The sequence below is a fragment of the Rhipicephalus microplus genome, chromosome X (assembly GCF_043290135.1).
Source record: "Rhipicephalus microplus isolate Deutch F79 chromosome X, USDA_Rmic, whole genome shotgun sequence".
NCBI lineage: Eukaryota > Metazoa > Arthropoda > Arachnida > Ixodida > Ixodidae > Rhipicephalus > Rhipicephalus microplus.
This window is the reverse complement of record NC_134710.1, coordinates 139,734,396-139,750,649: the sequence shown is the minus strand read 5'-3', so window position 1 is coordinate 139,750,649 and position 16,254 is coordinate 139,734,396. Positions and strand designations below refer to the sequence as shown.

General features: G+C 43.3%; 1 protein-coding gene across 4 annotated transcripts in view; it reads right to left on the bottom strand.

Moving 5' to 3' along the window:
• The window catches only part of LOC119176551 (calcitonin gene-related peptide type 1 receptor), a 65,210-nt gene that overhangs the window by 29,270 nt on the left and 19,686 nt on the right, over positions 1–16,254 (bottom strand). For 3 of the 4 annotated variants that reach the window (XM_075877873.1, XM_037427899.2, XM_075877872.1), the window contains exons 4-10: positions 14,724–14,941; positions 12,798–12,920; positions 12,026–12,129; positions 10,557–10,648; positions 7,287–7,437; positions 1,185–1,335; positions 711–771 (exon numbers count right to left, since the gene is read on the bottom strand). In XM_075877873.1, coding sequence (XP_075733988.1) covers positions 711–771; positions 1,185–1,335; positions 7,287–7,437; positions 10,557–10,648; positions 12,026–12,129; positions 12,798–12,920; positions 14,724–14,941 — 900 coding nt within the window. The remainder of the gene's footprint in view (positions 1–710; positions 772–1,184; positions 1,336–7,286; positions 7,438–10,556; positions 10,649–12,025; positions 12,130–12,797; positions 12,921–14,723; positions 14,942–16,254) is intronic. The other variant, XM_037427900.2, reaches the window with a different exon arrangement.

The following is a 16,254-nucleotide window of genomic DNA, read 5'->3' as shown; positions in this document are numbered from 1 at the left end:
TCATTATGTTAACCCATGCACAGTCGTGTCTATTTAGTCATACTTTTATTGCTTCATTATTGTTTAGAGCTGTGTGCGCGAGTGATGGTACTAGGCAAACGTAATTCTTTTTTTTACCACCACTTGTACTCGTTGGTTCACTACTGCTTGAGTGATCAGTCGCATCACTTTGTGTAGAGTTGGGTAGTGGTGGCTTTGTTACGAAAACGCTCTTATTCTGTGTATTGAATGCCAGCTCCAGTGTAGCATTGTTGGAGTTTCACTCATACAGCACATATGAGCGGACCATATATGTGTGGACAAAATATATAAACATGGTAATCTCAGAGGAAATTAAAGATTACAAAGAGACAGAATACAAACATAAAACAGGCATAAATCATTTTCAATTTCGCCCATAGTTTTGTCGAAACAATATGCATGGTAGGCCACACAAATGGCCTGTTTCTTTTCTGGCTTCACTTCGTCCTCAAAAATGAACATTTGGGACGTTCGGGTGTTTGATGCGCTACCGCTTATTACTGCAGAACAACGAATGAACTTGTTCTTCGGGCAAATTAAATCACCACAGAAAACTGTTTCTTTAGGCATGAGAATATATAAAATACGCACATCAAAATTTCTTTTTATAATTATGTCCTGCATTGTTGACATGACAGTGGCTGTATATAAACAACTTTTGTTTAGTCGGATATGAGGAGTGAGCTCACCTGTCGTCAGATTGCGTGGCTCGAAGTATGCTGTAAATAATGACGAGAACAGCTGGCAGGCCTACAGGGAAGACAAGAATGACTTAGTTTGATCGCAAATACGATGTCAAGGCAACGATGACGAGTGGCGATCAGACAACAAAGGTGACCTACTTAACTATTTTACTTTCCTGTATACGGTAACATTAGATCACAAGTTGTCACGCAGTTGTTCAGTTTACCAAAGAAGATAAAGATTTGGACGTAATAAACAGTGCTTGGACAAGGAATCTCCCTGAAGCCTACTTCTCGACAAGGGCCCTAATGGTGTGCGCATACACCACGCTATCTCCGCAGGTGGCAAGCCCATATCAAACGTGACTTGTACTTTGTTAACGGAGCTTTCGGTGATATATCAGAGTAACCAGCCAGAGCAGTGCCATTGCATGAGCGATCTCTACCGTGCAGTCGATCTACACTCAGCGGTATACTTACCCCAGCCGAATATGTAGCAAAGTTTGAGATTCATCTGTTTGGAGAAGGCCTGGGCCACGAGGCGGTGCAGGTAGTAGCCTTCGCAGAGCATCCAAGTGTACTGGCTCACCATGAAGTAGCGGTTGAGCACCGACAGCAGCTTGCACCACCACTGCGCCAAGGCGTCGAACGCTGAGTCAGTACGCAGGTGTATAACTTAAGAAGTGCAACCTGTGACACTGCGGCACGTGCACTTTTCGTTTTTATATAGTACGGTAATGGAGTGCATAGTATAGGTGATGTTTTCAGTCGCACGGAAATGAGCGGATATGACATTAATCATTCGCACGCATCATCTCTCTTCCAATTTGCTTACACCGGCCTATGGGCACAATTCGTATAAAACATTTTATATACATCGCAAAAACAGTACGGAGAGGTAGAGGATTTGCCTTATAGCATTTTACATCCACATGAATAAAAAAAAAACAAAGGGAGGAATTACTGAGGTGTGGTGCAATATTTATCAGCGCACTTATCGCCACTGTCGTCATAAGCCTGACCGCGCCCACTGCAGGGCAAAGGCTTTTTTCGTGTTCCGCCAATAAACTCGGTCATGTGCTTGCTGGTGCCACTTTATACTCGCAAACCTCCCAATCTCATCTGCCCACCTAATTTTGTGCCTCACCGTCACCCGCTTGCCTCCTCTGACAAGCAGTGACCAGTCAGTGACCAACGGTTATCTTGCCTTTGCATTATCTATCTCGGTTATCTATCTCGGTTATTATTATCGGTTATCTTGCCTTCGCACCATTTATTCTTCTTGATTTCAACTATGACGTCTTTAACACCCGTTTGTTCCCTGATACAATCTGCTCTCTTCTTGTCCCTTAGTGTTACACCCATCATTTTCCATTCCGTCGTTCGCTGTGTCATCCTCAGTTTAAGCTGAACCCTCTTTGTAAGCCTCCACGTCTGTGCTTTGTAAGTGTACAGGTACTATAGTGACACACGCCTTCCACTTGAGCGATAGTGGCAGCCTACCATTTATGATATAAGAATACCTGCCGTATGAGTCCTACCCCATTCTTCCTTTTCTAGTTAGTTCGGTCCCATTTCAGCTCCACAGTCATTACCTATACTAAGTAGACGTACTTCTTCACCACTTCCAGTAACTGGTTAGCTATTGGAAAGCGCTGTTCTCTTCCGAGACTGTTGTACATTACTTTATTTCTCTGTACTTTAAATTTCATACCTTTCGATATGCTTTCCTTGTCCAGTTAACCCTGTAATGCCCACGAAGAGTGATGCCTTCAGAAAAATTGTGAGAAAAGGCTGTTTTTGCTTTGCTTGTACAGTTCATATAAAGAAAAATAGGAATGAAATTTCGTTTAAAGCATAACTTAATTAGTACTAACCGCAAATAATTAATTACTATCGTGTAATATATAAGTCACTGTACCTTCTTCATAGCATGCCAAATCTGCAGTAGTTGCTTATCGTGACACCTATAAGAGATTTTAGTAGCATTATTGAGGTATAATATTCAGTGTATGAAATATATTGCAATGGGAATTGCAGGGTTTAAGGAATCATAAGTTGTAATTCATCCCCTCATTTATTCATCAATTCAAAGTCATCAGTGGGTCGCAGGTTATTCAGGTACTCTCCATTACCTCTTATCCCTAACTCTTCCCAAGCTAGTGCCCTGAAAACCTCCTGTAAGCATGTGGTGATTGGCAGTGAGGAGATCGTGTATCAGTGGTTCACACATTTCTTTATTGGTATTTTGTCGCTTTCTTTATGAAGGATTATGGTGGCTGTGGAGCTGCCATGAACTTATTCTAGAATTTTTATGTATACTTTGTCGACGCCCTGATTCTGCAGTGCCTGCATGACTGCTGACATCTTGATCGGATCAGATACCTTCTCATAATCTATGGAGGCTATATAAAAGTATTGGTTATATTCCACACATTTAGTTATCACCTGATTTACAGTGTGAATACAATATCTGGTTGAGTGGTCTGTGCGAAACCCTGCTTAGTACTTTGTTTGACTGAATTCTAAAGGTGGTTTTAATGTTATTTGTTATTATCTTTGATAATATATAGCTTGTAGACAATGAACAATAACCCGATGTGCCCGTAATTTTTAAAGTCATTTATACGTACCCCATTTCTTAAGATTAAGGTGATGTTGGATTTATTACATGATTATTGTACCCTCACCGCCAAGAGACGGTTCACACGATCACCAGTTTTTCTAATGCAATCTGTCCACCGTCTTCCAGCAGATATGATGTTACCCGATCCTAAGGCTTTGCCTATTTGCTTTCCCTCCAAGGCTTTCTTGACTTCCGCTATTGTAACTGGAGGAATGTCCGATTCCTTTGGGCTACTACGTCTTCTTACATTATCATACTGGTTGTCCCGGCTACTGTACAAATTTTCGGAAAACTCTTAAGCTACTTTAACTTACCTACCATTATTGGTACAGTGATGTTACCTTTATAGTTCCTTATTGCACACATCTGGTTTTTGCTTGTGCCTATAGTTATCTTTTAACCACTTTGAGGCTTTCTCTGTCCTTTAGAGCATGTTCAATATCTACCCATGTTATACCTTCTGATGTCGACTACATTGCGCCTATTGATTAACATTGAAAGATCTGCTGCTTCTATTTTGTGTGTTGTGTTTGAGGTAGATTTAAAGAGACGCTAAACAGGAACAATTAAGTGTTGCCTGCTATATGACTTTTTTTTCTTTAGTCAGGACACTAAATTGGTAAGACGATTCTTTAAATATAGCTAAAGAAAAAGGAGGATGCTATAAACTGGACGCAGAACCTGCCATTTCGAATTTCGCCTCATAACTTCGGCACCAGAATCGTCAACGTAACATCTTTTAGCCACATTGCGCGAGAGAAACAAGGACGAAGCAAGACGTTCACACGGACGAGCGCAATATAACAAGTTGTTAGGCTGAGTTGTTAGATTGCGCTCGTCCATGTGTACTCCTTGCTACGTCCTTGTTTGTCGCACTCAAAGTGGCTAAAAGATAAATTCGTTCCAACTAGGCCGGCTAGGAGTTCTGTGTCAGTGTAACGCCACTTTTCGTCCACTTTTCTTTCTTCACACTTACAACACAATTACTTCTAACAGCATCCCCTATACTTTCCTTGGCGTCTTTGTCTGTTAGTTCTCAATTATAATGTGTCAAAAACAAAAGAAGACTCTTAAACTTACGCTTTTCTTTACACAATACATTGCAATGCTTCCTGTATTTTTCGTATTTCTCTCTCTCTTTTAAATCTGTGTCTTTCTCGCCCTGTACTCGTTTCCCCTTTTCCTGACATTCATATCTTTCTCGCTTCACCATTCGCCAAGAGTATCTCTCCCTCTCTGCCTCTTTATTTCTCTCTCCCTCTCTGCACTCGTTCTCTCGCCCATCAGAGTTATTGCATTCCACGCCGGACAAATCGGCAAACGTGTCCTGATGGCAAAGTATAAGTGGAAGGCAATTAAGAATAGGACGGAGAGAGCGCGTGCTGGTTCAGCTTTCTCACTACGACGCACGGCAAACCTCGATCTGAAATAACAGTTCTGCTGTGAAACACATATAGTGAGTATGTGCCACGAAATTGAATTCGCTCACCCTAGTCATCTAAAAATTTACAAGGGAACACACGGGTAGCAAACATTGATTAGGGGCCGCACGTTTTAATTCCTCTTGTTAACCATCTGTGCTGATTGCCTAGGCGGGGAATTTATTAACGCCTGTCGATTTATGATGATGATAATGTTCCATCTGATGATAATAATGATGATAATGCTCCAACGCACGGCAAGCCTAGATCATGACAAGTTCGCTGAAAAGACTAAAAATTCTCGGAACTCTGCAGCGTGAACTAAATGGAATGGTGTGTTCAGTTTATATTCTTGCTGACCCCGGCGTAGAAGACATGGTCCAAGCACGTGAGAGTAATGACGTTTCTTTTCTCTTTTTCGAGTTGCACAAACAATAGCAAGTGTGTTGATAGATCAAGCTTCCTATTTTAAGTGTTGTTGTTGCTGCTGCTGCTGCAACTGGCGCTCGCTGGTGGCAGTGGCTTTTCGCGTCGTTTCGTTCTTTTGTATCCTACCGCTGCAGCAACAAGGGAAATTTTGTATTTTATTAGCATGCCGACAAACTAACGCAGCATTAGAGCTAGGAGGAAACCCAGCAAGTTTATGGCATCACAAAACTTAGCTAAAAAACGTCCATGGTGTGACATATCGGATTATGACCGAGACTTCTGCCATGGGACATAAACTGCGTGCTTATAAAAAAGTACATCATACTCGTACATAATCACAACCTCCCAACTTTTTAGTTGATTCTGAAAAAAATACAGAAAAAAAACGTCAGGGGCGTATTGATTCGGCATTTTCATGCCAAAAATTTTTCAAAATTTGTTTCTTTGTTAGAAAACACCTTCACATTATGCATTTACACTAGAACACACGTCATTTTTTAATGTATATTGACCGTGGTATACCCAGCCCTCAAGTTTTATTTATGAAGGCGAAGGTAAACCCGTATTTCAGGAACAGTTGCTGGCGATTGTACACTGGGCTTACAAAACTATAGCCAAAATGTTTTCTTTTCTGTTTGTGCAATTGACTTCCTGTCAGTATACGCCCTCCACTTGCTCCGTCGTTTAACTCAACTATATATTCTGAGATTGTTGCATGCAATTGTTCCTCGGCTCTTTTGGCAATTTCGCTTACTTTGGGTACCGAGACATCGTAGATTACACTTTAATGAAATGGCAGATTTCACAAGAACGAACAATCTTTGACGGCATTTCAGTATCCCATAATCTTGGCCCACGTCTGGCGATATTTTGAAAGTCTTAAGTACCTAACCAAGCAGTGTCATTTGACTTCAGTCATTTTAGCTTTCTGAGGAATAATAACTGGTGTCAGTCAAGGCACTGTGAAGTTTACACTACAAAGCAGCGCTACCATATTCCACAGCTTAAATTTTATTTACACGGGACTGTATAGCATGGCACTATTTGCATCATGATGTTCCAACTGTAGTCTGTAACTGTAGTCTGTGACTCAAACTGTTAAACATTTTTTTCTCTATCGTGCAATTGATTTACAAAAGGTAAACTATTTATTTTAAATTGGCCTAACGTGAACTTTCACAATAATTCTCTCATTTAGGGCATCGAGACACATTCTGACATGCATGCCTTTAGCCTCGTTTCTAACTTTGTCCGAGACACAAAAAGATTACTTTGATAAATTACCTTCGATGATATATTGGTTCATTACTTAATTCACTGTTAGTCACTATTTCACCTGAACGTTTATCTATTTTTGTATCTTTTCTTCTTCATCTTCCTGCTTCGCATGTAATTGCATTATAGCATTATAAGGCTATTTCAGTTCACCGACATATACTAACAATTGGGAAATAATAGTAAAGCTTCTTGGTTATTCCCCTGTGATTGATATGATGAGCCACGATAGATGAGGAAGAAGAAGAAGGAAGCGCTGGCGTTGTCACCACCTCCACTACATCATTTACGTGTGGGTGTGATTCCGCACATTGTCCTTTGAAGTATATATATATATATATATATATATATATATATATATATATATATATATATATATATATATATATATATATATATATATATATATATATATATATATATATGAGATCTAACAGACAATAATGCCTAGGAAAGTATAGGGGAAGTTATTAGACCGAATCGTAATGTAAATGTGAAGAAAGAAAAGTGGGTGAAAAGATAACTTGCCGTGGGCAGGAACCGACACGGTAAGTTATCTTTTCATCCACTTTTCTTTCTTCACATTTAAATTACGATTCGGTCTAATAACTTTCCCTATACTTTCCTAGGCATTATTGTCTGTTAGATCTCATTAATATTGTGTCGAAAAACACGGAAAAATGAGCCCTTAAGTAACACTTCTTCCCCTTATATATATATATATATATGTATATATATATATATATATATATATATATATATATATATATATATATATATATATATATATATATATATATATATATTACTATATAAAGAACTCAGACGCACCGCGTTAGAATGAGTAAGGTTCTTGGTGTACTTGGTAGGCTTGACGTCGTCCAGCGTGAAGACCGAATGATCGATGATATACATCACTCCACACATCATGACCGCGAAGCAAAGGTGCTTGTGGATCATGATGCGAGGTACCTGTATTGCTCTGTAAAATCATTAGAGGAGGGACAGCATTAGCTACAAGTATAAAGACAGAATGACAGGCATATATCAAGAGCGCTTCACAGCTTTTCAGCGCTCAAGGAAACTACTTGGCAACATTTATGCCGTGTGCTATAATGAATAAAAATGAATACTAGCGAGCAAGGGTATTATGTCTTTTTGCTTATTGAAAATTATTTTCGAAGTGGCTTAGCATTTAACCTATCAGGCACATGACAAACGTGTCTCAGGGATATAAAAGCGCGATTACCCTGGCATGGTGAAAAAATCGCAGGAGTTGGCCTTTAAGAGCTCTTGGTGTTTGGCCAATCGCCATTGCTAATGATATGCCCGATATCATGATTTGCTGCCATATACTCTTACAAAGAGATTTATAGTTGCATTTCTTAAGTACGTGCGCTGAAATGTTATGATTATTTGACTTCAGAACGAATATAGTTAAGCAGAAGCTGGACGGACATTTGCGGCAAAAGAAATGGGCATGCATGCATATATGCGGCCAGAAAACACTTCTATACGGCAACTCGAAACTGAATGAAGCAAAATGATGCCTCTTACAATTCTGTCAATTCGAATTAACCTTGACAATGTTACGTGCGGTGAGCGTACTCATTAAAAATTTATTAGAAAGTGTGCTTGCTCACAGTGCACTTGCCATTGACTATGTACACGTCCTGTAGATGAAAGCAAATCACAAACTGCGAGTGCTAGCATTTGGCTGCCCCACACGATTTCGCCGCAGTCAAGTCACAACCTGCATCTCGTAGAGCTCACCATTTAGGTAAGCACTTGAGTGCAGAGGGGGCAGGGCTGTGTCAAAAGTTCCCAGGCCACGCTCCAATAGGAATACATGGGATAGCGGCCTAGCTGGGAACGTTTGACCAGCCGGGTACGTACCTGCTGATGAAAGAAAGTGTATGCGGTATTGCCACAGCGCCTGTCGGCAAAGCCGACTTAAAATTGTAAGGCGAGGAAGACAAGAGAAAGAGGTGATACGCATGTACGGCAGTTTTTTTTTTTGATACCCTGCGTTGAAAGCAAATGATTCAGGATCGCGAATAACTTGAAACAGAGCAAAAAAAAAAAAAGCAATGAAGGAACACATACACCAGGACCAGCGCTATTTCTCTTGTGTGTGTTCTTTCGTCGTCCTCTTTTTATTGGTCTAGTGGCTAAGGCACTCGGCGGCTGGCCTGCAGGTCGCGGGATGAAATCCCGGCTGCGGCGGCTGCATTTCGGATGGAGGCGAAAATGCTGTATGCTCAGGTTTGGGTGCACGCTAAAGAACCCCAGGTGGTCGAAATTTCTGGAGCCCTGCACTACGGCATATCTCGTAATCATATGGTGGTTTTGAGACATTAAACCACACGTATAAATCAATCCTCCTTTGTTTTCTTTTTTTTTGCTCTGCTTCATTTGCAAAATGAATTGACTCGCTCAAACCTACAAGTTGTTGCCACCTAGGATTGACTGCGTTCAATGTATCTTCATATCGCAAAGTAGACCTGGGTTCACTCTTGTGACGCGAACTTGTCGTTGCAGTGGTCTGGTACGTGGTTAAAAAAATGCCCCCACCTCCCCGAAAGGAATCGTGAGGAAACGCGCGAATGCATTGCGTAGCGTCCGTAACGTCGTTTCGCACGTGAGAATCCAGTGTTAGAAGAATAATGTTTTCTCTTTTTTTCACACCGGGCAGTCAATAGCGCCGTTCGCCGCAAGTGGCGTTTTTTTTTGTTGCGAGCTAGCTACTAGAGCTGAAAACGTGGTACGTGTTTCCAGCTCTTGTAGCTAACGTGCACGCTTAAAAAGTAATATGAAGTGAACAAAACAAACAGCGTTCTCAGCTCGGCGTTGGCGTTTCAGAGCGGCGTCTCGATCACACATTTCCGAATGTTCTTGAAAGGCGCCCAGCCAGCGAACTGCGGGAGTGAGGCGTGCGCGCGGACGGGAAGTGGGGCGCAGGGAGGAGAGAGAGAGCGAACGGCGAGGGAAAGAGCGGCAAAACACTGCACCTACCCTCTCTTATACACTCTCGCACAACATGCTACGGTTGCTAGGGGCGAGGATAAGCGCGCGCACCCGTAGCTGTTGCTATGAGAGAGAGAGAGAGAGAGAGAGAGAGAGTGAGAGCGGAAAGATAACACCGGCCGGCGCGCGGACACCGCGGACAACGCCGGATGCCTGAAATAGCCCGACTAAGAATTGTATTCGCATTTAAAAAGTTGGTATGGAGTAAAATGCCAAGGCAGTTACAAACGGTTGCTGTGAAGTGAGCCAGGTCACTTTATATGCGGGAGGCTTATCTCGACGAAATGGTCGAGCTGGCTTTTACGAGGACGCGCAGATGCGGCCGCACAGCTTTTATCGCCAATCGGGGCCGTGGCGTCTGCCAGAGATAAAAATGCTCCGCGCGGTAGGACCTCACTCCGTCAGTAAATGCTCCCCCTGCCTCACGGGCTAGACCTCGTCCTGACGTCTTTCAAGGCGTCGAGCGTGCGCGCGAAGGCTTATCTTAGTCGACAAGTTGCGACGATCGTCTTGTTTGCGCATGGGGGCATTAAAAATCAATTTCTGGCAGCGATACGGCAACCTCTCGACACGCAGTGTCAAGGTTAAGCGGCGCTGCTCGAACCAGGCCAATAGAGTGCTGAAGTTGTGTACCGTCGTCACTAAACAGTATAATATGTCGCAGCATTTGTAGTGTATATCAACCGACGACACTTGCTTCTACATCTCTTGGGCCCGAGATAGCTGGAGGCTTTGACCCCCAGAGATGCTGTCAACAGGTGCACTTATATAGTGGAGGATTTTCTACGGGACATTTTGTCATCGGCTTTCTTTCTGTGCACAATTGGACGCAATATGGTGACGTGCAAACTTGACTCACCCCTGCGACTGCATAATTTTATAACGCAAACATTTTTGTGGTGCACAGCTAAACGCTTCACTGTGGGGTTAAACACAACCATTATATATTTCAATGAAATATACAATTTTTAGAAAAAAAAAGAATATCAACTGATGAACTTTGGAAAACAGCTTATAAATAGGTGGCTCATGCAAGGCGTCCCGACCTTATTGACATGCGTAAAGTGGACTCACTTGTACCAGTTGAAGATGAACAATGCCGGTATCAGCGATAACACCGAGAGCGTGAAGAGACCGATGGAGTAGTGGTATACGCCGACGTACTCCTGCAATGATGCGATGAGACAGCTGGCATGCGTGGTCATTGTGGTAGAATCAGTACCGATGCAAAGTTGCTCGAGCTACTATACAACCACATAGCTTCACTTCCCATTAACTAGAAGTGTTTCCTTTTCTTTTTATCTCTGCCCATGCGACTTCACAGTGCATGTAGATATCATCTATTAGATGTCTCCCCTATTACTAAAAAAAGCGGAAATCATGTAGACATCAAATCCCGACTTTAAATAAGCTCATAAACAAACGTCATAGCTTCAGTAAGTTCACGTAATTACTGCAGCACCCAGAGTAGCAATAACATCGATCCTCTCTCTCTCTCTCTCTTATTTCTTACTTCTCAATATTTCAATCCCGTTCCCATGTGTAGGGTAGCGAACTGGTTGTTCTCAAGTGATTAACATCCCTGTTTTTCCTGCTGTATAATTTCTTTTCTTCTCTGTTTGTTCTGTAGAAATACCGCCTATCACCGGTTTCGAAGCATACAACAGCAGTGGTTTGAGAAATCTGCAACGAAATGCGTTGGCATTATACACTTAGTGTTATCCCGCGGTGGCGAGGGATATTTTTTCAGTAAGGTAATGACGTAGAATGTGAGTTTAGTACACACTGTCAATTAAAAAGAAATGTCAAGGCCAGTTAGCTGTAGCCAGCAACGGCTTCATGGCCTTCACCTTTCTGCGACTTGGTTTATTTTGTCACACGCATCGCATACGAATATATTTCGCTGAATTTCGCGCAAAATCTTAAGATCTAGCATAAATTATAAGAGCCTGACTTGGATTCCGCAGTTCCAAATAACCATGCTTGTAAGACGGCGCCACTTACTCGTTGGTCAGACTTTGGGCGATAAGGAACGCCGTCAAGCACAAGTGGTGTCCCGCTGTAGGTTTTTTTATTCGTTCAATCTGAATGGCTACGCGTGGAGAGGCTGAACGTTATTTCTCTAGACCCATTTGGTCGAACCATGATAGAGAAGTAAGTATGCTTATAGTAAAACGGAAAACACTGGCATATATTTGTTTTACCATCTCTGAAAGGCACGGTTTTTATCTTGAACCGGTTATCTTTTATCTGCCTGTTTGTGGGACGTGTGCTTCTGTTGGGCTGCCCGCGGCGAATCACGCACTTCAAAGACTGCACCTTTTCCGGACGGAACAATCGAAGCGTAACGCGTGGCGTATAGCTTGAAACGCATTACGAAAATTGCGGCCTCTTTTACCATTCCGCTATATTAACGCAGTAGGAATTCGTGAACGTAAATTAAAAAAAAAAAGCCGCGTAATAATCGGGCAGTATGCTTGCGCCTGGAGCAATGTCGTCTAATTACATTGTTTATTGGTGGAGAAACCAAACTGGCCACAGACCCCACTGACCCACGGCTTGGGCGCACAGCTTGTGTAGAAGGTCCGCTCAACGTTCATCAGCCGGTACCAGGAGCCGTTTTCATGGCACCACCTTGTCGAGTAGTCTGCATCGTCCCCGAAAATACAAGGAGAAAACACTCGTCAACAAAAATAAAGGGGCGGGGGAGATAAGCTCCCGTGACTTGGGCACTTGAAGCTGGATCCCGTTCGTTTTAACATTTTTTAGGCCTTTAAGTCACGCGATATCACAATCCACCATTGCGATTACCATCAAGTGCCTAGTGACCGCCTCGCTGAAGGTCCAAGCGTAGCTGGCTGCCGCATCTTGTCTTCCTGAAACGGTTTATTAAAGTAGTTGCGGTATTTCAGTGACCGTACGATCTTATTCCTTCGAGTAACGAGGGTGGCTGAGAAAACGAGATAGCGAGTCTCGTCGTGCATTATCGTTGGGAAGACACCGACATCGACAGGCGTCAATCTGCCAAATGCCGCATGAACGCATCATTCCAATCAGCTGCATGAAGACACCATTTATTAAGCAAAGTTGGCGGGGGCACCCTGAGTGAAAGACTCGGAAATTGATTCACGTAACCACTATTACTTTACCGCTATCGATGCGGTCGCGGCCATGTTATCCCCCCACCCCCCTTCGCTGTTTTTTATCACCATGGTCTCACTACTTGCCGGCAGTGTCTTCAGTTACATCTTATGAAAGCTACGTATACAGAAGGCATTAGCCGCGCGGAGAGGGGACATTAACTCATGCACTTACATTCGCAGTGCGGCTTCGAGTAGATGTAGAGAACCCGTGGACAGACCTTCGATACGTTTCTGTTAACGTCAGTATCTTCGTAGCACGTGAGACCATCCCACGTGCGATTGCAATATACCCCCTCTGGAAAAAAAAAAAGAAAGATCAAGAGTGAGAGATACACTTATTTTGCTACGTGGCGTATTGTACTTTCTATTTGTCAGTGAAATCCGAAGTAACTACACCAGAGAGAAAGACTACACATACACTTCTTTGATCTCAAAGATGCACTTCTCGGCAGTGGCATTGTTTGTTCAATATGTGTCCTGCAGCCAGTACGTATGACTTTGAAGCTGCTTTGCGTCTTGACAAAAAAGAAAAGTGTCACCCGAAGCTCGACGTCAAGGCGTTATAGTGACTGTTTCAGCATTTTCTGCACAAACATTATATTATGGTATACATTGCAATGGGTCAGCGCGATGTCGCTCGCGTTATGTTACATGGCTGGAATATGCACAAACCAAACGGTAATGACCAGAGCAGCTCATTCTAAACAAGATTAGGTCACCGTCATCTCCCAGGGTAACATGGACGTAGGTGCTCTTTAGCAGAAAATAGCACGTCAGAACAGGGACGTTGGCACAATTTTTTTTTTGGGGGGGGGGGGGGGGGCACCACCTTGAACAGAAGTGGGGGCTTAGCAGGCACATGTGGTCGTGTGTCATTTTGTGCTCTGTATGTCATGGTTGAAAAAAATAATAATGCAAGGGGGTTGGGCGCATAGACCCGGTGTGCCACACCCTGGCTACGTTACTGCGTCAGGAGAACTATGAAATGACTGCAACTAAAAAATAGCGCGAAAAAAAAAAGGTTGATTCCTCCGTTATAGAAACCGGCATATCACGAAAGTAAAATGTCTCCTTACAGAAGTAGTTCGATGCTTACTGTGCATTGATACAAGGCAGCTTATAAAATGTATGTTGGGTGTTTGACAACTGAAGCACCGTTTAACGTAAATACATTCGCGTTGACGCTTAGTGATACATCTCCATCCCGACGACTAACGTCCATAATTAATGATTGAACATGCCCTTGTGGTCTTGTATGCCTGTGGTAGCTGAAATGGTTAACGATTAGGGCGGAACCAAAGAAAGTGGTGTGAAAGCCAGAAGAGTGTGACTGATTGTACGCCGATCTTTGGCTAAGCTCGCTTACTCGCGGCATGTTATGGTTATTGAACGCCACTGCCCGATTAGAGGAAAACGCAATGTGCTTTGTGGCTTCCCTGTTGGCCAGCCATGATTTTTCGCGAGACGAGCGTAAGAGGGGAACGCGGAGTTACATCTAGGTGAAGCAGGCGCGTTGTAGAGCAATTTATAATGTGGATGGGGGCTATAAGCCCCGTCGACACTTATGAGAAAGGTTACCCCCTGGCGGTGTGTTAAGGCGTTGAGAAAATTGCACTTAGATCTATTGGAAACGCGTAGAATAGGATGGACGCGTAGAAACGACGCATTGAAGGAACTAATCGTGGGTGTTACGGTAATGATACATTTCTACACTTTGCCAAGAGCGTTGGTGAAATGGTAGATATAAAAGGCGTGTTTTTAAAGTCTCTGTGACCTTGGCGCAGGGGATAGCGTGCCCACAATGTCGTCCGCCGACAGGTCATCGGTTCGACTCTCGTTGACGGAACTATCTGTCTTCTGATCGCGTGTATTTTTGACGTCATTTCCGTGGTAGAAATAACGTCACTGAAGTCTGGTGAACACCGGAATCAAACACTTTCAGGTTAAAAAAAACGCAGAAAAAAAAACAACTTTTCACAAGGTGCTCGAAATCGTGTGGCAGCAGTAGTGCGCGTCACCACTCAGAATGCTAATGTACGCAACCAAGCAGGGTGTCTCAGCAAGAAAACATCACGAGGCTCCATAGAAGCACGCTCACCCGTCCTCTGCGGCGTTTTCAGCATGTATTGACAGCAGGCCATGGCTTCGCGGACGCAGTTTGCCCACAGACGCCCGATCGCCTTGGTGCGGAAGGCCAAGAAGAGTGGGCTGCTCTCGTTGTTAATGTCTGGTAAGTGGCAATCCTCTTCATTCGGTGGTCGCGTATCACTCGTGCAGTTCAAGCAGATCTTGGGGAAACGGACCTTGTAGCACACCCTGCGCAGCGGCGGCACACAATGAAGCTGAGTTCTGTTCCAGGTAGTGGCGGTCGCATTTCGATTGGGTTCAGAATGCAAGAATGCTGGTATATGTGGATCTTGACGCACGTTAAAAAATCCGAGGTGGCCAAAATTACTCTACAGTCCTCCGTTACGAAATGCCTCATAATCCTATTGTGACTGATTGCTATTGTCCGCATATGCGAATAGCTAAATGCTTTGGCAAGTTTCTTTAAGAATAATTAGTTTGATGGTGCATATTTGCTGTGAAGTGTCTGATTTTGTAATTCAGCAGAGAGCACAGCCGTTACCCAGCATACATATGTAGCGTGGTTGGAGCCACCACAGTATGAGAACAAGACTGCTTCGCTGTTGTGCACCTAAACCACGAAAGGCCCCAAAATCTCTCACACGATAGCGCATGCCTGGTAAGCATGATAATTCGCTTACAATGGTCCGTTGTTCACCCTAGAAAATGGGTGTACAGCAACAACGTCGTACAAACTCCGGAAGAGCCCGGAGCCTTTCACGAAAATTTTGACGATGTGCTAATTTCACCGTAACTAATCAAAGATTCTCTCTCTCTCTCTCTCTGTCTCTCTCTCTCTCTCTCTCTCTCTATATATATATATATATATATATATATATATATATATATATATATATATATATATATATATATATATATATATATGACGTATGAAGCGATGGTTGGTAGAAGCCGATGAAGAAGAAGTCAGAATGGAATAATACATGGCGTATGAGCCAGGCCACGTCTCCCATTCATCATAGCGTCACACGAGTCGACAGGATGAAAACCTCCCAGCCACGTCATCAGTGTCTCATCATTGAAGCAGTTCTCCACAAGACGCCCTGACCATACATCGACTACGGAATCATCTCCTGGCCGCACACAGCGACCAGCACCATGCCAGAATCATCGACTGCCCTTCCCATCCCCAAGTACGCCGGAGCAGCGGACGATGTACCTGTACAAGACTGGTTCGACCTGTTCGAGCTCCACGCAACCGCTGCATCATGGTCGGAACGGGAAATGATCATCAACTTTACCGACTACGCCTCCGGTGAGGCTTTCAAATTCTACCTCACCCACATATTTCAAAACGATGAGTCATGGAAAAAGATAAAACAAGAAATGATCGTTTGGTTTAAAGAAGACAATGACGACTACGACGAAGATTCGCTTATAACCGACCATCCACAGACAACCGTGCTCGGTCGCCGCAGTCAAAAGCACTGCTCACGCATTGGGACACCAAAAATCAATTGGCCTTTGAAACAAGAGCAATT